This window comes from Orycteropus afer, unplaced genomic scaffold (assembly GCF_000298275.1).
Source record: "Orycteropus afer afer isolate SDZICR_OR568_19922 unplaced genomic scaffold, OryAfe1.0 scaffold00007, whole genome shotgun sequence".
In the NCBI taxonomy this organism is placed as follows: Eukaryota; Metazoa; Chordata; class Mammalia; order Tubulidentata; family Orycteropodidae; genus Orycteropus; species Orycteropus afer.
The window spans coordinates 18,016,175-18,040,108 of NW_006921594.1; the positions used below are offsets into that span (position 1 = coordinate 18,016,175).

General features: G+C 38.9%; 1 protein-coding gene across 1 annotated transcript in view; it reads left to right on the top strand.

Moving 5' to 3' along the window:
- FBXL13 (F-box and leucine rich repeat protein 13) overlaps positions 1 to 23,934 on the top strand; it is a 304,871-nt gene that overhangs the window by 242,309 nt on the left and 38,628 nt on the right. The window contains exon 16 of the mRNA XM_007945197.1: positions 11,435 to 11,518. Coding sequence (XP_007943388.1) covers positions 11,435 to 11,518 — 84 coding nt within the window. The remainder of the gene's footprint in view (positions 1 to 11,434; positions 11,519 to 23,934) is intronic.

Here is a 23,934-nt window from a genome sequence, read left to right on the forward strand (position 1 = left end):
ACTTAGAACCATTTCTAATTTTTCATTTATTTTGTCATTTTGTTCTTGTATTTTCTTCCAAAATTCTTCTAGGGTTTTGTCTGTGTTTTCCTTGGTCTGTCTCTCAATCCTTTCAAGATACCTAAATATAATTCTTTTGAATTCCTTATCAGGGAGTTCCAATGCTGTGTCTTCCTCAGGGATGTCTTTTGGGTTTGTATCCTGGTCCCTTGTTTCTCCTGCTTTATTTTGCTTCTTTGTGTGGACTGTGATGGTCTGTTGTCTCTGAGGCATTGTGACATTTTTGTGTTTATATTTATTTGGTGATTATATGTTGGAGTAACTTGCCCACAATTTTCATTTTCTTTGTTTTGTTTGTATATTATCTATGCAGGCAGGGTACTGTGCTGTGCTCCTCTATTCACTAGTTGACAGCACTTATACACACACCACCTGCCTTCTTTTCTATTGTCAGCCTCTCATATGTCCTTGCTGACCCTGGCAAACAGAGCCTGTTCTTAGGTCCCTGGTATCTGAATGAGAATGTTATCACTTTAAAATCCAAAATGGTTTCCACTTATAAACATTCAAAATGGTTGCACCCTCAGTCACTTTAAATATCCAAAATGGCCATTGCTTATAAATATTCAAAATGGCTGCACCCTCGGTCACTTTAAATATCCAAAATGGCTGCCACGTGTAAACAATCAAAATGGCTGTGCCCTCTGGACAGCAGAAAGTCCACAACTCAGGTTGTCTCCCTCCTTGCTGTTTCCCTTCCTAGTCATAGGCCACCAGAGCAGTTGTCCCTGCAGCTCTTGGTGACCAGGACTGATCTTTAGGTCAATTCTCATGTCCCAACACCACTTAGAAATATTTAGACTCTTTGTCTCATCAGAGGAGCTGATAGTCCACAGCTCTGACCATCTATGTACTCACTGTTTTCATTCAGGTTTTCCACTAGTTGGTGCCTAATCTGCTTTCAAAGCTCAGGGTTCCAGGATTATCTGTATCTCTGTCAATTGGTTTTTCTTTTCTTTGTTGAAGAGGGTCTGTGTCGCTTGTCTGCCTATTTCTCCATATTACTGGAAGTCCAATGCCAAGGTTTTTTAGGTGGTCATGGTGGTAGCAAATCAGGAAAAGAACCTGGGAGAGGGATTAGGGCTTGGACACAGACGCTGAATTCCATTTTGGACATGTTTAATAGTGGTACTAGGACAGACCTTTCTAGATTATAGGTCCCTATGACAAAGAGAAGGAGCTCTGGTAGCATAGGGCCTAAGGCACTTGACTGCTAACCAGAAGGCTGGCAGTTAGAACCCACCAGCCACTCCTCAGAAGGAAGAGGGGCAATCTACTTCCATAGTGATACTGCCTCGGAAACCCAAGGAGGGGTTGCTATGAGTCGGGTCCAACTCGATGGCACATAACAACAACAATATGACAAAGAGAAGACAGACACTCATCTGACTTTTAGAATCTTATTTTTTATTTTGTCTTTAGGATGTTTGGGATGGAACCATGGAAATTAGGTGTTTTCCAATTCAAGTATTATTAAAAGCAGAAAATTTTCACAAGGATTTTCAACAGTCTCCACCCAATTCTATTCCCTCTATCACAGTAATTTACATCAGATTTTACCCTTAATAAAAGCAGCAGGAAGAGAGGTTTCTTATGTCTTCTGACTGTCAGGGGCCTTGTGTTCTTTTTAGATTTCCTATGGTCTACATTGCCATAATTACATCAGGGTTCCCAGTTATTCTCAACTCATGGTTTATCATTCCATCTTATTCTATAGGCTGTGTTTTCCAATAGCCTGTATTCTCATATCAAGCATCCTCAGTTATATACATTTTATAGATCAGACCAGGGAAACACAGTCCCTATAAAGAGGGTCATAAATATGCAAAATACAGAGGAAGGTACAATTTACTTTAAACAAGGAAAAGTCCATCATGGGCCATTCAGCTTTAGATCAGACTTCTGATTGAAGCTAGGAGAAAGAGGGGGAAGAATCTAGTAAAATCTCCTGGCCTCCAGGTTGAAAACTAGTCCTCTAGCACCTAATTTGAGGTGTTGTGGCATATTAAGTGCTTGGCTGCTAAGCAAAAGCTTGGGGGTTCAAGCCCACCAGCCACTCCTCCGGAGAAAGATATGGCAGTCTGTTTCCATAAAGATTACTGTTTTGGAAACCCTGTGGGGCAGTTCTACTCTGTCAGATGGGGTTGTCAGGAGTCGAAATCAACTTGACAGCAATTTTTTTTTTTTTTTTAAGCACTTTCAGATATCTCATTATTAGTTAGAGAAACAGAGTTGGAGTTTAGGGGAGAGATCTGGGCGAGATGTGAAGATGTGGAAATTGAAGTTGAAGCCATGGATGAGAGATAAAGGAAGAGAAAGTCAAGTTCACCAAAACTTATAGGATGGATTTGGAAAATGAAGTGACAAAGAAAACTGAAAATAAATGAGCAGAGAAGTAGGTGAGGAAAGATTCAGAGTGAAGTCCTGGGAACCAAGAGAGGCAATGTTTTAAAAAGCAGGGGGCAGTCAGAAGGGTCCACCTTCACAGATGCATCAAGTAATGTAAACGGAGAAAACTGTCTATTAATCTCTGTAAAACAAACTTTGTCATCTCTGCATATAATACTTGCACATGTTCACAATCATTGCTTAGCATTTTGCTTGAATATTGGTGCTTTGAGTAGTTAGAGGGCAGCTTTGCTTGGAACAGATGGTGAACTCAGAACTGTGTGACGTTGTGTAAAGGTGTTAAGCATGGGGTTAATGTTTTATATAATTATTTGGTGATGTACAAAAACACTTAATAACGGGCTCATGTATTGAGATTTTTCTAAATTATTTTTTCCACAAACATTTTATAACACTAGAAGAAATATGGATTTTGGAAAAATATAACCATACCATTACCTACTTTAAAAAATCAAACTATTTTCATTTTTCTGAGTGTTCTTTCATTTCCGTCTACACACAGACACACATACAGAAATATAACTCTGGATCTGCTTTTTAAACCTAAGTATATGTGTGTTCTTTATAGCAATCACTCTTTACAATTATAGAATATTCCAAGCAACTGTGCTATAATTTATTCTGTTTATCTTATTGAGAAATTTCACTCATTCATTCTTTTCTTACTCCTTTTCTTCCATCATTTGATAAAGAATTATCTAGTTCCTACTATGTTTAAGGCAGTATTATAGGGTTTTGGGCACAAACAGAAATAAGACATAGGGCCTGTCCATAAATTTATACAGTCTTGTTTGTTTTTCTCCTCAAAATTTCCCCTCTTTTGAACAGGATAGTTTTTAGCTGTTGTTTTTTGGCCAAGTGCTTTCCCAATGGGCTATAGAAATTTGAAATGTTATCAGCAATAACATTTTATTATTATTGATTAAAATTAATGTGGTAGCCTTACATTCATCCACAAATATTCATTGCATAATTTCAACAATACATAGGAAGTAAAACTTTATTGTTATTTAAATTTACATCTAAAAATTCTAGTAATATTAATAGTTCGCTTAGCATTGTAATTGTATTTCCTATTATGTGGGTCCTAAATACTTCTGCCAATTTGTATGAACCCCTTATAATAATATAGTTGTTAACTCATTGTCATGTTTGTGGCAAATATTATGGAGTTTTTAAGAGATTATTCAATACTTTGAATTCTTTTCTCCATATATTTACAATGGTTTATCTCACAACTATGGATGAGAGTTTTTTTTCATTTGTCTTAAAAGCCCATAGGCCACTGTTCATAAAGACAACTCAAAGAAATTAAATGAAAAGTAGGATAAATTACAATCTTATTTGATTTTATATCAAAATTTTCAGGAGACTGCTTCTTTCATCATATGCAGGACAGATTATAAAATGTATGTTTATTTACTGTTCTGGTAGGACTGTATTAAAGCATTAACAGTCTCCCAAACTAACTAAGCCAACCAGGATTGTTTGTAGTAAAGTGGTTATCAGATAAATTACAACATTACATTTTATTTTAGTGTTCATATTCCATAATGCCTAGACCATCTTTCAGACTTTTTCTGAAAGCAAAGTGTCTCAGAAAAAAAGTCATGTGCAAGTTTTAAAGAGACTAATGTTATTTTCAGAATTGTAAGCTCTGTTTAGTAAGGTTTCATCCATTACATTTTCATATATAAACCATGGTTTGTTCTTAAATGATTAATGCTCAGTCTTATAATGAGGCAAGGCATTCATGTTTTGTTTTTCTTAGTGTGTTATCTTTTATCAGCAAATACATAATCACACCAGCAAAAACAGTAACTTCATTTTGTAAATGTCTCCCATCAAGAATTTGGGGAAAATTAAAAGAACATTAATAGTTACATAAAAAATTAACTAGGATAGTTAGTTATTATGTCTAAAGTTACCTTATTTTATTCAAAGCACCTCCCAAAATATTCAGTATAATTGAAAGGGAAGAGAAAAAAGATTTAAATTAATATCAGCTAATAAATATAAAAGAATAGAATTAGAAAAATCACCATTTTGCAACCTCCACTATAATAAATGATTTAGGTGAGGATGATCAAAGGACACTAAAACCATTGGCTGGAAGACTGTTGAAAAACAGTATTCACATGGTCTCAAAGAATCGCATCACAGATTACTTATTTATTTTAAAATGAGAAATACAAAAAAACTCACTGTCATTGAGTCGATTTTGACTCATAGTGACCCCTCCTTGGGTTTCCGAGGCAGTATCACTACGGAAGTAGATTGCCCAACCTTCCTTCCAAGGAGTGGCTGGTGGGTTTAAACTTCCAGCCTTCTGGTTAGCAGTCAAATGCCTTAGGCACTATGCCACCAGAGCTCCCATAAGGTGAAATATACTTCTTTTAATGGAGAGATCTAGTAGCCACCACCGGAACTAAGTGACCCAGCAGCATCACAAACAGTGGGACAACCTGACAGCATTTAGGTAGTGTTCTTGCAAAAACAAAACAAAAAATTATTTATCTGGAATCTAATCATAAGGAAAGATGAGAGAAGTCCAGAGTGTGGGATGTTCTACACAATAGTAAGACAGTGTCTCGAAAGACAAAATGTAAGTAGAGCAAAGGAGGCTAAAGACATATGGCAATCAAATGCAATGCATAAACTCTGACTGGTTCCTAGAAACTAAAAAACATTTAAATATTTATATTAAATGATATTATGGAACTACTGCTAATTTTCTTAGGTATCATAATACTATATGGTTACATGGCAAAATATCCTTATTCCTGAGGAGATGCATGCAGAACATTTAGGGCTGAAGCATCATGACATTTGAAACTATTTTCAAGTGATTCAGGGAAAATAAAGTGTATGTATGTATATATGTATATTTCTCACTGCCACTGAGTTGATTCTGACCCATAGTGCCCCACATTGGGTTTTTGAGGCAATAAATCTTTACAGAAGTAGATTGCCCCATCTTCCTTCTAAGGAGTGGCTGATGGGTTTGAACTGCCAACCTCCTGGTTAGCAGTTAAATGCCTTAGACAGTGCACCACCAGATCTCCTTATATATGTTTATGTATGTACATATACACATATGTATATATAAATATACATGTACATATACATAATTATATATATATATATATATATATATATATTCATACACATACAGCAATTAAGCAAATGTGGTATAATGTTTATAATTGGTGAATTTAGGTGTTTACAGGTATTCATTGTTCCATTCTTTGAATTTTCCTATAGATTTGAATATTTTCAGAATAAAAAGTTGGAAGAGAGATGTTTTATGTTTATGTTGTTGATTTTGAAACCAGGAGTATCATAACTCAGCCATATAGTAAGTACAAACACACACACACACACAAACAAACACCATGCACACACACACACACACATTCAATTCTAACATCTGGTAACTGGTTTATTATTGAAGTCTATCTACATCAGCTAAACAATTCCAGATGTAAAACTGAGGGGGAAAAAAAAAGTACGGTTTTCAAGGATTTGTCTGCAAATGTCTTCGTGTACATGTATCTGTTTCTGGCAGTACTGGATCTCCCCTCCCAGTACTCCCAGTGACCCCAAAGTGAACTACTTCCCAGGCAACTAACACTTTCCAAATGAACTGTTGTTCCCATTATTCTGCTTGTCAATCTTTAACGCTCAAGTCAAATTCTCTTTCCTCCAAGAAAGTCTTTTCTAGACTGTCACCTCTTCTTTCCACTACTGGAAGAAGTCACTCCCTTTCTGTGGTCCCCGTACCTCCCTTGAAACACATACCTGGTTCTTTCTTGCATTGTGGCACTTATGTACCAACTCATATTCCCTGCTACAGAGGGCAAGTTGCAGAAGATAAAGTCCAAATTCCTTAGAATAACATATAAGACTCTCCGTCACTTGGTGCACACTTTCTTTGAGGCTTTATTTCAACAGTCCCCTCAATGGAAGTGACACCAAGCCATAAGATAAGCCACTTTTCCACTGGGGTTCCTGGTCAGATCCAGGTCCTTCAATTATATGGCCTCAGTTTAGAGCTCCCCAGGATTCCTGTGAATTCCTGGGGCCTCACATTCTCACCCAGTTCATGCTTTCTCCTCTAGGCTGCTACACCAGCTGCGTTCATGGTGCCTCACTTGATTATGAAATTTAGTCCTTTTTTAAACTTATGGGACACAATGCTAAAACCTCTCTCCTGTAAAGCTTTCATGAGTTTGGCTGATTTTTGGAGGAAACCAAGGAAGATTTACATTGTAGTGATGCCACATTTCCCTGAAAAGCAACCATCAACCCACCCTTTGCCTCAGTGATGTTCAGTCCCTCTACATCTTTCTGGTTATTCTTCCCTCCTAATTTTTGTCTTGTCTTCCCACTCTCCTCTTTCCATCTTTTCCAGAAGTAAAGCCTTGGCACTAGCTTAACAAGACATAAACAACAACAACAAACCTGCCCAGTTTTCTTCTCAAGGGGAATTCTATGGCCAGTTCTTAAGATAGTTTTAAAAACCCATCACACACATATGCCAAGCACTATAGTTCCCCATACATGTCATACTGTTCATACTTTTATGCCTTTGCACATTGTGTTCCTTCTGCTTAGAATGTCCTTCCTTCCATTATCTTCTTGGCAACTAATATTTCCCCTTTCCTGACTTTCCTCCACATAGCCTTGTCTGATCCACAGTAGCTGGCCCATCATCCTTGGGTGCCACCACTGTGCATAGTACTTATCTTTCATTGGATTGTAACGATCTGTTGTACATGTCTGTCTTCCATGCCAGACTGTGGGTTCCTTGAGAGCAGACATAACATCTCATTGACATTGATACTCCCAGTCTCTGTTCCAGATACTGATCAATGTAGTAGATGCTAAATAAATAGTTAACAACTTAATTAGGATGAATTAAGAATGAATGAATCTTGACCAGACCTGAAGTTTAAGACCTTTTAAAGGTATAAAGAAAGTCTGTGAGGTATCAGAACCAGTACTTGTTTCCAAATTGTTCGTAATTTGGAACATTTATGAACCTCTGGTCGAATGATTTATTTTACAAGGATCAGCATAAGCCTTGTCCCTATGAGGAGGAGGTTAAAGATGTCCTGAATGTCCAACTTTTCCAAACTGTGGTGCCACTCCATCATCTCTAACATCAACTCGTCCTCCTCCCCTCAGTACTCTCCCTCCTGTCTTAGGCTTCTGTATTTCACTGTAATGTCTCACAGAACTCACAAACTGCCAGAGAAGTGCATCACCCAGTGGTGGAGGCTGGCAAGTAGCAAATCTGTGAGTCAGGCATCAGTCCGGAGGACTCTCTTCACTCACGTAATTGCAGGGGCTAATGATCTCAAATCGGCAGGCCAGACCACTGGCTGCTGTCTCAAGGCGAGGATGAGATGTTGACAGGCCAACTGAGGGATCCAGAGCAAGAGGAAGAACTTTGCCAAACATTCAGATATATACCCTCAAGGAAATTGAGTCACACCCTCCAGCAAGGCGGGACTCAAGATAGATCCCTCCGAGCCTAATCCTGCCTCATCAATGCACCAGACAGCTCAAATGGGACCATAACCACAGGCACGTTGTTGCTGTTAGGTGCCATCTGGTCAACCCCTGACTCATAGCAACCCTATGTACAACAGAACGAAACACTGTCTGGTCCTGTGCTTTTCCAGTAATATACTAGACGGTGTTTCACTGCTACACATATGGTTTCCAGTGGCCAGTTTTTTCAGAAGTGAGTGGCCCCATCCTTCCTTCCAGTCTGTCTCAGTCTGGAAGCTCCCCTGAACCCTGCCCACCATGGCTGACCCTGCTGGTATTTGAAACAGTGGTGGCATAGCTTCCAGCCTCACAGCATCACACAACCCACCACTGTATGGCAAACTGACGGGCGAGCCGTGGAAAGCACAGGCATAGAGGCTAAGATTTACAACACATCACAAAATGGAGGACTATGGCTAGAAGGGCCCTATTAAGCAACTCAGTGCACTGCAACCTCACAGTGCCAAGGGAGCATTTACCTAGCAGGCTGATTGTCCTCTAAATCACTAGTCTGAAAAGTTTTTGGATTAAAAAACCATTAAAGAATGAATCTTGTTGATGGGTGTGAGTGTATTTCACTTGTTCAGAGAAGCTGGCTTCTCATAACCAGCATTAGGCAGTTTTTAGTGGCGGCCTCATCCCTTCCAGCTGGCTCTGTTCCTACTCGGTTACAAAGCCGTGTTTTCTAACAGCAACAAGATCTTATGATACCTTGTGCAACACATGAGCATGATAAGATCTCTTACTCCCTGTCTTGCTAAATGGATTGATCATCTAGGTCTAAAGCGCATAAGCAAAAATATAAAAAGTGAGCAATTTCTGAATTGATGATTGAGATACAATTTGCATACCATACAATTCACTCATTTAAAATGTACAGTTCAGTGGTTTTTAGTATATTTGTGGTGTTGTGCACTGTTACCACAATTTTATTTCAGAATGTTTTCATTACCCTGAAAAGAAACCCCCTTACCCATTAGCAGTCACGCTGCCCCCTGCCTTAGGCAAACACTCATCTATTTTCTGTCTCTACAGATTTACCTGTTCTGGACCTTCCTATAAAAGGAATCATATAACATGTAGCTTTTTGTGACTGGATTCTTTCACTAAATATGATGTTTTCAAGATTGACCTACATGCATTACATTAGTGCTTTTTTATTTTAATTGTTTTTTTATTTAATTGTTATTTTATTAGTACAGCATGCATTAGTGCTTTTTTATTTTAATTGTTGAATCATATTCCATTGTATGAACATACCATATTTTATTTATCCATTCATCAGCTGATAAACTTTTGGGTTGTTCCCATTTTTTTGGTATCATGAATAACACAGGTGTGAACATTTGTTGACCAGATTTTGTATGGGTATGACTTTTCATCTCATTACTTAGGAGTAGAATTGCTGGGTCACATGGTCATTGTATGTTTAACTGTTTGAGGTACAGCTAGACTCTTTTCCAAGTGGCTATATCATTTTACATTTCTACCAGCAACTTATAAGGCTTCCAGTTTCTTCATGTCCACACCAACACTTGTTACAATCTGTCTTTTTGACTATAGCCATCTCAGTAGATGTGAAGTGGTATCTCGTTGTGGTTTTGATTAGTGTTTCCCTAATGGCTAAAGATGTTGATCAATTCAATTTTGAGGCCATAAGTTTCAGTGAGCAATTATAGTGATGAAACATAGCATTCCATTTTCATATATTAATTTCAAATAAAGTGGCAAAGAGAATAACAGCAACAATAACAACAAACTCAACTGCCATTGAATTGCTTCAGGGTCATAAGGGACCCAATAGAATAAAATAGAACTGCCTAATAGGGTTTCCAAGCCTGTAAATCTTTATGGAAACACAGTGCTTCACATCTTTCTCCCGTTGAGCAACTGGTGGGTTACGAGCCATCAACCTTCTGGTTAGCAGACAAATACCTTAACCTCGAGTCCCTGGAGCTCCTAGCAAAGAGAATATAGGCTAATTTACGTCATCCTTAGGAAGGACACTGCACTTTTAGCTCATCTTAAAAAAAATTCTGACTTGGTTACATAAAAGTGAAATCTAAGAGAAAACTTCAGAGGGAGTTCCAGGACCAAGTTGCCCACAGGAGAATCAAACACACTTGGCTCTTGTCAAGTATAAGGCAGAGAGACAAGCTTTGAATATATGACTTGATGTTTTTGTTCATATAGTTTATAAATATCTAAACTCTTCCAATTATTCAAACATGAACAAAATAGCACTGACATCTGGAACCCAGACACAGCGATGGCTCCACAGGATTTGAAATAAAGAAGCAGAAAATGTAATGTGTTCCTGACAAACAAATTCACATTCACCAGAAAATTCAAAGAATGAACAGAGTGATTTTATTTTTGGGTAGTGTGTAAAATCATTAAATGCAATTTGAAATAAGTTTAAACAGCAGCTTAAATCAACCAGAATTTCAAGCATGTTTTCCCCTGATGTGGATTTCTTTTGAACAATGAAAGGGTGGGATCTGTGCCTAATCTGTGCTTTGGAGGAAAAGCAAAAACTAAAACTAAAACTAAGATCTAATTTTGCACAACTTATTTTCAATTATGGTTCAAATGTTGTATTTAAGATCAATAACCTGTAAACCAGTCTTGCAAATAAAATGCAAAAAGTACAAATCCACATACTATTTCTGGCATGTGATCAGCCACCTAGCTCTGGGGGCCAGTTTAGGATGCATATCTTCGGGAATTATACCAGGAATGTGATAATGAATGCAAAACAGGAAGATGGCTTATACAAGGCACAGTGGTCAGTTCCTTACACGTGCTGTGTGTGTAGGGAGAAAAACAAAACAGCAACATTGCACATCAAATTTTTTAAGGGCTGAAAGTACAATTTTTTCAAAAATAAAAAGCAAAGCTTTTAATATATAACAAAAAAAAAATTGTACTGTTGTTAAAAATTATTTTGTCTATAGACCACTATACAAAAACCTATTATTTCTCTCTTCAGGGAATTAAACACAATAAAATGAACCAATAAGTTTTGGATTTTTGTAGATTGATTGGCAAATACATTCACTGACTACATGAAGAGTCATCAAAATAAAGTTGTAGATTAGGTCTATGGATCTTTAAGATTTATTTATATTGATTCAGATAATATTTACCTAGAAACAAATACAAGATAATAACCTCCTAAGAAGTTTTCTGGATCTGAAATTTTGTAACACTTATTACAAAACATCAGAGATATCCTGAAAAATATGTGTAATGATACTGCCTATTCAAAGTGATTGTTAAGTATAAGGAAATACAAGGTACAAGCTAAACTTTTAAATTTGCATAAATAGTTTTATCTTATCAGAAATATACTTTCCCTAATGAATGACTGTCATAAAATGATCTTTATATGAACTATTTTTAGGGTTTGATGATACTTTCCAGACATAAAAAATTAAAGGAACTTTCTCTATCTGAGTGTTATAAAATCACCGATGTGGGAATTCAGGTAAGATAATTCATGTCTTCTGTTAAAGAATTAAGATAGAAAATTAACCTAAAATTGAATAACCATTGTAGGCCATAGTAGAAAAAAGAAGTGTACTGGAAATATAACAACATGTATTGTGATCTTGGTTGAGCTAAGATTAGTCCTGGCAAACCTGAATTTAAGTGTCTTCCGTGGATTTGAGGTGAACTTTACAGACGTTCTAACATGCTTAATAGGAATGTGTCAAAATACTGCACATCAGAGGGAAGGCAGACTCCAGGCAGAGTCAGTGTGTGCAAAGGAACCCTATAGGACACTCTAGTTCAGTGGTGTGCTTAGTGATGCCCAGGAGCTTATGGCTGGATTGAATTAGTTCTTGATTGTTGTTGTTGTTGTTATATGCCGTCGAGTCGGCCCGACTCATAGCGACCCCTCCTTGGGTTTCCGAGGCAGTATCACTACGGAAGTAGGATTGCCCAACCTTCCTTCCGAGGAGTGGCTGGTGGGTTTGAACCGCCAGCCTTCTGGTTAGCAGTCAAGTGCCTTAGCCTCTATGCTACCAGAGCTCCTGCTCACATAAACTGGTGGTCTGCAGAGGGTGTGTCAGGTCAAGTGGTGCTCTAGACCTTAGGGTAGAATTCCGGAACTCTGGAGCTAACCTGAGAACTCTCTGACCACCTGTTCCATAGAGTCGACTCTGATTTGTGGTGATCCCATGTGTGGTGTGGTGATTCCACAGGGTTTTCATTGGCTAAGTTTTCAGAAGTAGCCTTTCTTCCAAGGTGCCTCTAGGTGGACTCAAACCTCCAACCTTTGAGTTAGAAGCTGAGTGTGTTAACCACTTGCACCACCCAGGGCCTCCTGTTGTTGTTGTTGTTACGTGCCGTCGAGTCAAACCCGACTCATAGCGACCCCTCCTTGGGTTTCTGAGGCAGTATCACTACGGAAGTAGGACTGCCCAACCTTCCTTCCGAGGAGTGGCTCGTGGGTTTGAACCGCCAGCCGTCTGGTTAGCAGGCAAGTGTCTTAGCCACTATGCTACCAGAGCTCCCCAGGGCCTCCTAGATGTGTCGAAACCAACTACCTGCCTTTTCAGGTAAGGCAGCTAAGGCCTAGAGGGCTTCAATTGGTCCAAAGTCCTCTATCTTCTCAGCAAATAAAGGTAATCTCAGTTTTATAGACATGAAGAGGGGAAATGGTGAACTGCTGTTTCAAATGGTTGACTGACAACATGGTTTCGTGGGGGGAAAATGTTTGCAAATTATTTTTGCTCTATTTCATTGTGTCAGGAAAATGTAATGATACTTAAGGTGAGGTGAAAATGTCACATCTTTAAGAAATCTCTTTAAGTGGCATTACTGCCAACTAATGTCCATTTCCTACAATTTCAGAACCTGGGCACTAAGGTTCTAACAGTCCCTAAGGAATCTGCCTAGCAGTTTATTCAATTGTATACAGTTTAATAACAGCAACAACAAAATTCACCTTCAAAACAAAGATCCAGAGGAGACTAGCAGCTTCCATAATGGACAAGATTATAACTCTACAGTCATAAAATGAGTTACAAAACATTTAGATGCATGTTATCTACTACACAAAACCTCAAGGTCAAACCATAATGATTTACCTACTGCAGTCCTTTTAAGAGTTAAACTAAGGTCATCTAGTTAGGCTTTCAAAAGGTTTTGACAAGGTAGTGGAGCAAAGGTTATTAAAATGTTAAAATAAAACAGTTAAAATATACTTCTAATATTGAGTTATACTTCTTATGTGGTGATTAATTATATTTGATCAATATGTTTATAACTACAAATCATTTCAAAGTAATGCAACCTACGATGGTGATGAATTAGCTTCTTAATACTTGTCACTTACTAAATTTTAGATGAATTAGAATGTTGACCAAAGCCTGAGATTAAGAATCAGAAAGCCAATGTGTTCTGCTATTTCTCTTTGATTCTCTGAGTTCTGGGCATTTTTCTTTTCACTCTTTGGAGCCTGAAGAGGAGGGGTTGCTGTGAGTTGGAGCCGACTCCACGGCAGTGAGTTTGGGTTTTTTTGTTTTGTTTTGTTTTGAGATTTTAAATGAAAGTATTTGTCTATATACCAAATATGATAAAACAACTGAGTCCTGGCATAGCTTTAAAAACTATTTTCAGTGTTTTTTTTAAATATATATATATACATATATATATACACACACACACACACATATATACATATATATACACTACATATATATATATATAGGAGCTCTGGTAGCGTAGTGCCTAAGGCACTTGACTGCTAACCAGAAGGCTGGTGGCGGTTCAAACCCACCAGCCACTCCTCGGAAGGAAGGTTGGGCAATCTACTTCCCTAGTGATACTGCCTCGGAAACCCAAGGAGGGGTCGCTATGAGTCGGGTCCAACTCGACGGCACACAACAACAACAAAATATATATGTGTGTGTGTGTGTGTGTATTTACATACATAAAAGGAATACAGACAGGATAACAGGATGGATCATGGAAATACAGAATATTTAATAATTTGTTGCTCAAGATCAGCCATTCTATTTAAGTTCTTGAGAAAAAGAAATTCTCTTTTTCATCTTCCTTTGTTTTCCTCCTCCCTGTTTTTGGCGAGACAGAGAGAGAGGGAGAGAGAAGAAAATATAGAAAGAAAGAGTGAGAGAGCAAGAGAGAGAAGTAGGTGTGTGTTGTGGCTTTTAACCAGTTTTGCCTGTTCAACGCTCATGCTTCTCTGGGCATTGGGTAACCTTTCTCCTCCTTGACTCCTCCAAGGCAACTTTTAAATTGTGATTTGAATGAAAGTTTACATAGCAGATTGGTTTTCTATTTAACAATTCATACACATTTTGTTGCGTGATATTGATTGCAATCCCCACAATGTAACAGCACTCTTCCCACTTCTTCCTGGTGTTTACTGTTTCCGTTTGTCCTCTGTCCTGTCCCTTCCTGCCTTTTGAGCTTTATCACTGGGCCAATGCTACCCTTTTTATCTCATGTAGTTGATTGTAAGGCAACAAATTATTAAGTCCCAGAAGAAAAGAAAGAAGGGGGAGAAGAGCATGAGCGAATTTCACAAGTCTTTATCTGGATTTTATAAAATAGAGAAGGAAGTAAAGTAAGGGAAATAAATCGAGGTGTTTGGATTATGCAGTTCATCAGGAGTTTTCTGATTACTTATGAAAGCGGATTACATAGTGGATTCTCTTTTCAGCACAAGATACTGATACTTATATTCTATATAATTCATTTAATTCCCATTGATTCATTTAACGAGAACAATGAAAAAACTTTTTTTTTTTTTTTTTTTTTTTTTACTGTGGCTAGGTTTTGCAAGGGTTATGAAAATAATAATAATAAAAAAATACCTCACTTTAATGTTTCACTGGAGGCTGTGCACATGCAGACTGTGCACTTTGAGCCCAGATTATTGGCTTTTAGAATCTGGATTTAATTATCCTCTCCAACTTTAGTTCTTTTCTGAAAACACTAGAAATTCAATGATTATGTCACTTTAAAATTATTTGGTGCCCTTGAAAGGCCCATGAGTTCTGAAAGCAATGTTTGATACAGCAGTAACTGAGTGGTTCTCAAGACACCTTTTCCTTAAGGATGTTATGAATTTAATAAATAACAGACTGTCATTTTGGCAAAAGAATTGGCTTAACTGGGATGCTGTAATACAGACAAATTGGGAATTCTTTTTTATTGTTTTGATATAAACAGTGGAAGAAATTCAATGATTTATTCTGGTCTTTTTATACTCTCTTATCTATTTTGTATTTCTCATGCCCTTTTGAGAATGAAGTATGCTATAAGATACATTAAAATAATATGTACACATATGGATGTGCACATTTTTCTTTATGCAGATTATTTGTGAGTGAAAACCTTGAAGTTAGAAAAGTTTTTATTTCCATGTTGATGGTTGAGGTAGTTGAGTTATAGAGGCATTAGAGAGGGGAAAATCAGGTTCCATTATGACCTGCCACAGTAACTTAGATGATGTGTATGCAGTGAAAGTCTGCATTTATGTGTCCATTTGCATGTAAATGTGCACACAAATGTATGTCTAGTATATGCGTGTAAATGAAATATGCATACACATCTAGTGTATGTTGTATTACATGCATGTTGATGTATATGAATATTTATTATGCCCAAATTGTGTGTTTTAAAAAACTTATTGCCATTAAGTTCATTCCAACTCATAGCAACCCCCATTTGGTTTCCAAGATGGTAATTCTTTACGGAAGTAGATTGCCCAGTCTTCCTTTTACAGAGTGGCTGGTAGGTTTGAACTGCCAGCCTTTGGATTAGCAGTCAAATGTCTTGGGCACTATACCACCAGAGCTCCTTACATTGTGTATGGAGATGCTATAGCAGTATATGTTTCCAGGCTCAAACCAAACACATGATGGCCAATATTCAAAGCAAATAATGTAAGTAGATTGTTAAAGAATTATCTTTTTGCTTACACTTTAATTTTTAAAATTAAATGACCGTTCAAATGACAAGGCTCTTCTTATCTGTGGAAGTATGTAGGTTAGCTCTCTGGTGGCAAAAGCAATGATAGAGCACAGGGAACGTGGGCCCTGCTGTCAGAATCCCAACTTTTATCCTGAGTCATCACCTCTTACCTGCCCACATGCTCTTAGGCAATTCACTTCACTTCACAACAGTTCAGTCTGCTCATGGAGAAACCCCTGTGGCAGCTATGCTTACAAAGCAGACAGGATCTGTACTCTAGAGCAGGGCTTGACAAACTTTTCCTGTAAAGGGCCAGATAGCAAATATTTTAGGCTTTGAGGGCCACACAGTGGCTGTTGTCAGCCTTGCCATTGTAGAGTGGAAACAGTCACAGATAGTACATGAACACGTAAGAGTGGTTGTGTTCTAATAATACTTCCTTTATGGATATTAAAATCTGTATTTCATATTTCACATCACAAAATAGTATGTTGTCGTTATTATGTGCCATCGAGTCAGACCTGATTCATAGTGACCCCTCCTTGGGTTTCTGAGGCGGTATCACTACGGAAGGAGATTGCCCAACCTTCCTTCTGAGGAGTGGCTGGTGGGTTTGAACCGCTAGCCTCTGGTTAGCAGTCAAGTGCCGTAGGCCCTATACTACCAGAAACCAAAAAAACCAAACTCACTGCTGTGGAGTCGGATCTGACTCATAGTGACACCTCCTACCAGAGCTCCCACAGAATAGTATAATTCCTTTTATTTATTTATTTTTTTGACCATTTAAAAAACATGAAAACTATTCTTAGTGTGTAGGATATACAGAAACACGTGGCAGTCTAGATTTGGCCCATGGGCTATCGTTTTCCAACATCTGCTATAGAGTCAGACAGACCTTTCCAGTTTTGGCTCTGTCAATCTGTATAACTTTCGGCAAGTGACCTTCTCTGAGTCTTAGATTCCTCACTTGTAAAAATGGGCATAACAGTAGAGTATTCTTCCTTGTGAGGCTTAAATGATATGAAAGCTCTAAATACTTAGCATGGTTCCTGACACTGAGGAAGTGTGCCATGAATATGACCTTTTAATAATATTATTATTATATTCAGTAAAGAAGAAACCAACATACACTTGTGAAAAAATAAACATTTGTAGTGCAATAGTTTGATAATTTCTGTGGTCTTAGTTAACCACAGTCAACAAACAGGTAATCTTCACAGCCAGATTGCTCCTCATAGTAAGAAGATAGTTTAGAATATGCTCTTGGAAGAAATAATTTACTCAGTTTTACACCTGTGAATTGAATCAGTGCATTTTCAGAGGAACCTACATTTTCACTGACTAAATAAATTTGTCTGTATGATAATTTAGGAGCTCTGGTGGTGCAGTGCCTAAGGCATTTGACTGCTAACCAGAAGCCTGGTGGTTCAAACCCATCAGCCACTCCTTGGAAGGAAGTTTGGGCAATCTACTTCGGTAGAGATATTGCCTCGGAAACCCAAGGAGGGGTTGCTATGAGTCGGATCTGACTCGTCAGCAGTGAGTTTGGTTTTTTTTTGGTATGATCGTTTAAAAATTCTGTAACACTTCATAAATATTAAATGCTTGTTCATGAGAATAGTATAAAAGAATAAACCATGCAAAAAAGAAAATAAGTCATTGTTTTTCAATGAGATTTTAATTGTAAACATATTTTACAATGTCCCAATTAATTTAGTTTAATACCTAGCATAGTATTAGATGCTGCATTTATACCCACTCAAGCATTTACTATTTAACATCGCTTACTTATGGCAACTTGTTAGTGTCCCTAAGCCCCCAGAAAGAGTGTATTTTACCTTTGCTTGGCTTGAGTCCATATCTACCTATGTTCTAATTGCAACCACAGTATGCATTGTGTTTTTTTTTAAATAAAAACATTGCCATCAAATCAATTCTGACTCTTAATGATCCTATAGGACAGAGTAGAATTGGTCCAAGGCTATAATCTTTATGGAAGCAGACTGCCACATCTTTCTCCCATGGAGCAGCTTGTGGGTTCTAACCACCACCCTTCTTTTCGGAAGTCAAGCTCTTAACCATGGTGCCACCGGGGCACATATGCATCATGTTAGTTTAGCACAAATGCGGGCCTCTGTTTGAGCCCTCTCAACCCTCCTCCCATGTGTGGATAAGACTGGTCGAATCTTGGGAGGCAGAGGGTTTCTAGGGCCAAAATGAACAGGCAGAACATTCCTTTAACATCTGTGGATGCTGGCTGAATCAGTAACATCCAAAAGTGATAACGAACTATGGAGTAGGATCTGAATCAGATCTGGAGAGCACAGGAATGAAGCCAGAGAACTGGAGGGCTCAGGAGCCAAGAACAGAAAGATACACGTGAGCTGGGCAGGCAGGTGGCCAGTGCTGGTGAGCAGTCCACCTGTGGCAGGATGACTGCACTCTGTGCTCTCTGCAATGTGCAGCCTCGTAGGCTGGCTGTGCTCTCTGGGGAGGCTGGCTGTGTTCACGTGGGGCTTGCTGCTGCCCCAAAGTTCCGGTACTTCAATCACGTCCATTCAGACAGATTCCTGACTTTCCTTAGTACATCAATAGGATATTATTTGCAATCACTGAGTTGGAAAGCATTTAGATAACTAATTAGGCTACTCCATGACTTCAAGTAAGACCATCTGGATTAAATAATCTTGTAGAATTGTGGCTCCTTGCTCAGTGATTCAACTAAAAACATTTTTGGATTGAACTTTCCATATAGTAGACACTGACATCATCTCACTGGTGTTTTTTGTGTTTTTTTTTTGGGGGGTGGGGGTGGGGTGGGGATGGAGCTCATATATTCCTTGAAATGATGAACCAGTCTAGTGGAATAGGCAGGCATGTAACCAGAAAAATTTAATGCTGTGTGGTAATTGTTGGCTAACATTAATTTAACACCTTCTATGTGCCAGACACTTAAGTATTCCACATGTATTAGTTTACTATTTATAGCAGCCTTATGAGGTAGGTAATACTTTTGACACCTATTTTAAATATGAGGAAAATGAGGTTCAAAGAGGTTAAGAATTTTGCCCCAAGTCATGAAACAAGCAAGCATCTGAACTAGGCATAAAATGTCTAATTCCAGTGTGACACTCTCAGCCATTACGTTGTGACAAAGGCATGCAGGAAGCTATGGATTTCATTGAGGCACCTACTCCACAATGGGAATGTCAGGGAAAGCGTCTCTGTTGGAAAAATCACTCTAATAAGAAATGTGGGAGTTAGACTGAAGGGCAGGGAGGAGAAAGGACAGCTATCAAGACTGACAGTAGGCATATAATATTTTTGTTATAGTCCCAGGAAGAGCCTGAAAGTCTGAATAAGGGCACTGGCAGGCTTGAGAGGGATTGGAGGAAATTTTGGCAGTAAAATGCATGGAATTGTTGATAGTATGGGTGGGGGTGAGGATGAAGGTGTGCTTAAGGAAGATGCCTATGCATTGTCTGGGCTGCCTCAGAGGACTGTGGGACTCAACACTTTAAAGCCTTTTCCTGTATCCATATCACACAGCCAGGGCCATGAACTACTAAGTCCTCTTTGGTATTTTGGCCCTTCCTGCTGCAGTTTCTGTTTTGGGGTGGTTTCTGAGTGGCATAATTGGTTAAGAGCTCTGGTACTTATTGCAAATTTAGTGGTTCAAACCACCCAGAGGTGGCTTGGAAGAAAGATCTGGTGATCTGTCCCTGAAAGGTCCAGCCATGGAAACCCTGTGGAATGCAGCTTTCCTCCACAACACTCAGGGTCACCAAGAGTCGACAGTGACTCAACAGAAACGTGTCTGGTTTTCTGTTACAGGAAGGGATTTTGCCTGTGCACCCCTCTGCTCTTACAACAGTCTTTTAGCAGCCCCTCTCTAGGCATCTCTTGTCCATAGGCTTGTGGCAGCTGCAGGCTGGAATTTGTTCTGTTTTCACTGTACTTAAAGGTAAATTCTCTGTCTCCTAGTAATGCTGAAAGCATGGGTCCTGTGAAGTATTATTGTTTTCTTTGTTGGTTTTATAGTTTTTATTTGGGGTGTGGAGGTGGGTAGAATTCAGATTTGGATAACCACCATTGTTCTCCAAACTCAACTGTGGCATCCTTATGTCTTTTGTTAATTGTGACAAATGTATCTCTATCAGAGATGAACATCTGCTTTTTAAAATCCTGCACTAAGAATAGTAGTTATGGGCAGTATTTATGGTTACAAAAGAGAAGAGGCGTATGGTCGCTGTTCAGCCTCACCTGCTCTCTTGTGTCTTTTCTGCCTGGTTTTTAGCTTATATTCTTCACAAGATATCTCAGAACTGACACTGCTGATGAATTTTAAGGGTATAGCATAGTTGAGGATCATGGGTCAATGTCATGTTCTCTGATGAACACAAAGGAATCTGACAACTTTTGTTTACAGCCATAAACAGCAGCAGAGATGCTGGAACCTCCACTTCTCTCCTTGTCCTCATAAGGCCTTTTGTTTTTTCAAACACTCCATCTACTCCTGACATCAGCTATGATATGATAGCTATGATATCCCACATCATAGCTTATGTCAGATGGATCCTTGCTGAAAGCAAAGAATATCAGAAAGATGTTTACTTTTGTTTTATTGACTATGCAAAGGCATTCAATTGTGTGGATCATAACAAATTATGGATATCTTTGAGAAGAATGGGCATTCCAGAACACTTAATTGTACTCATGAGGAACCTGTACATAGACCAGGTGGCTGTCGTTCGAACAGAACAAGGGGATACTGCATGGTTTAAAATCAGGAAGGGAGTGTATCAGGGTTGTATCCTTTCACCATACTTATTCAACTTGTATGCTGAGCAAATAATCTGAGAAGCTGGACTATATGAAGAAGAACATGACATCAGGATTGGAGGAAGACTCATTAACAACCTGCAATATGCAGACAACACAACTTTGCTTGCTGAAATTGAGGATGACTTAGAACACTTGCTGATGAAAATTAAAGACTATAGTCTACAGTATGGATTACACCTCAACATGAAGAAAACAAAAATCCTCACAACTGGATCAATAAGCAGCATCATGATAGATGGAGAAAAGATTGAAGTTGTCAAAGACTTCATATTACTTGGTTCTACAATCAATGCCAATGCAAGCAGCAGTTAAGACATCAAAAGATGTATCGCATTGGGCAAATCTGCTGCAAAAGACCTCTTTCAAGTGCTGAAGAGCAAAGATATCCGCTTGAAGACTGGGATGCGCCTAACCCAAGTCATGGTATTTTCAATTGCTTCATATGCATGTGAGAGCTGGACAACAAATAAGGAAGATCAAAGAAGAGTTGAAGCTTTTGAATTGTGGTATTGGCAAAGAATGCTGAAAGTACCGTGGAGTGCTAAAAGGACTAACAAATCTGTCCTGGAAGAAGTGCAGCTGGAATGCTCCTTGGAAGCAAGAATGGCCAGGGTTCATCTCACCTATTTGGGTCATGTTGTCAGAAGGGACCATTCTCTGGAGAAGGATGTCATGCTTGGGAAAGTGGAGGGTCAACAAAAGAGGGGAAGGCCCTCAATGAGATGGACTGACACGGTGGCTGCAGCGATGGGCTCAGGTACAGAAGGGATAATGAGGCTGCCACAGGGCCAGGCAGTGTTTTCTTCTATTGTACATAAGGTCCCTATGAGTCAGAGATGACTCAACAGCACATAACAACAATCTAGCCCTAGCTGCTTGGAAATTTGAGAAAACAATTTCTTTTCTCCTTTAATCTTCATCTTATTATCCATTCTCTTGGGTTATAAACTTTTCATTTTCCTTTTTATTTGACCTTTAGTTTGGTGACAGTTATCCTAATTTACAAACAGAAAAGAAATGAAAGATGAGGGTTTTATCAAGGAATAAGGGCCAAGGAGCTCTGGTAGCATAGTGCCTAAGGCACTTGACTGCTAACCAGAAGGCTGGCGGTTCAAACCAGCCACTCCTCGGAAGGAAGGTTGGGCAATCCTACTTCCGTAGTGATACTGCCTCGGAAACCCAAGGAGGGGTCGCTATGAGTCAGGGCCAACTCGACGGCACATAACAACAACAAGGGCCAAGGAAGGGCAGCTGTGTGGAACAAGGCATGAGTTAACTTCATAGTTGGTAGAACAGCAGAGCAAACCCATTGCTGCTCATTTGGCATTCAGCCTGACCCAGGAATATTAATCAAGTCATGGTTCCATAGATGCGGGTCTGCCCAGGCTGAGTCTAAGTGGGGACTGAGGGTGCAGGGTTCTCAGTTCTGCACCCTAAAACACTTGTGCTAGAGAAATGAGACCCTTAGAACTAATGTGGTCTCTTATATGGATATTCAGGTCAGAACGGCCCAGGAGTACCCACTTCACTAGCTCCCATCCTAAGTCTTACTGCCCCATAATGGCCTGTGGCCAGGCAGTTCCTCTGGACACTTCTATCTCAAGTGTAAGAAGGCTGGGTTCAGGACTCTAATAGGAAGAACTAGATTATTCTCCAGTGACTTTTTTTCTTTCTGATCTTAAACTCTTACTGATTTACCCTTCCAGTTAATTATAAAATATTATTTATGCAAAATTATTATTTATTATTCCCATTAGTTGACAGACTCCACCCTCTAGAGCTCAACCAAAATTGATTTCAGTGGACTTTGACACATACTGATCTATGATGCCAATGATGAAATAAATGAGTAGTCTCCACATAGCAAGATTGAAAAAAAACAACAACAACATTGATTTCTATTGTGTTTCCAAGATGAAGTCATTTAGGAATTATCAAAGCATGAGATTTCAATAACTCCACCTTTTCTCCAGGGAAAAAGTTATACTTATGGGCTACAAGGGAAGCAACAAACCGAGGATCCCTTTCCAAAATGACCTAAATTCTTGGCTTTTGGTACAACAGAAGCTTTGAAATCTCCTGTAGGGTAGGTGGGACATCTGCACATCTGGATATTTTATCTCTTGGCCATACTTCTCAGGAAAACTCTTTAGTTCATCCAGTGTACCAGGTTATCATTAAGAAATAATGGGATGAACTGTTGATGATGAAGATCCCAGAGGGTTTCAGGTTCAGAATCATTTTACAGGGTTTGGGAGAGGGATCTAAGAAATTCCTTTTGATGGAATTAAGAGGAGGGGGACATCTTGTATCTTGTTTTGGAAGAACATCCCACAAAACTTGACACAATTAAGACCTTTGTTACAGAAAGTTGTGCTGCATGGCTTTCTGTGCCAAAAATGTCTCCTAGGCTAAATGACAGAACAACATACTCCCAAGAGATCTGAGGCATCTGGGATCCTCTGAGAGTTGCTGACAAACTACTGCCAAGATACCTAGGCATGATTCTTCCTTCAAAGACTATGAGCAAAAGAAATAAGCTCAGTATTCCCTGTTGCTCCTGACATTAGTGTCTTTCCAAGAGTAGAGGCAGTTCAATAGAATTAGAACTTTGCTAGACTTCAAAGGATGTGTGATCTGACAGCTTGTCCATTTCCCACAGTCTGTAAGGTTCCAAGTGATACTGGAGGTATGGGTACTATGTTTTCTTGGCTTAAAAACAGCTGAAGTTGAGAGCACCCCATGTTGGTCCTGGCCTCTTGCCCACTCCTGTTGGGGAGAACTATTCTCAGACAACAACAGAACAGCTGAACTCACTAAATAAATGCACACATCTGTTATTTTCATGTGAGCATCCACAGAGAAGAACTCTAAGAAGACATGTTAAAAGGGAGAAAATCCTTGGGAGGCATCTCTCATCCCTTAAGCTGCCTCTGGAACATGAGTTTATCCTATGTAAGGTGAAACCTGCCAAGAGTTAAGCAAAACCTGTTAGATTTTTTGAAAGCAAAAATAAAACATCAGAATTCTACTTGCAACTAAAAGCAAGAGTACATGCGTCTCTTGCTTTTCAAACCTAAGTAGTCAATCTGTTTTCGATCCCTTTTC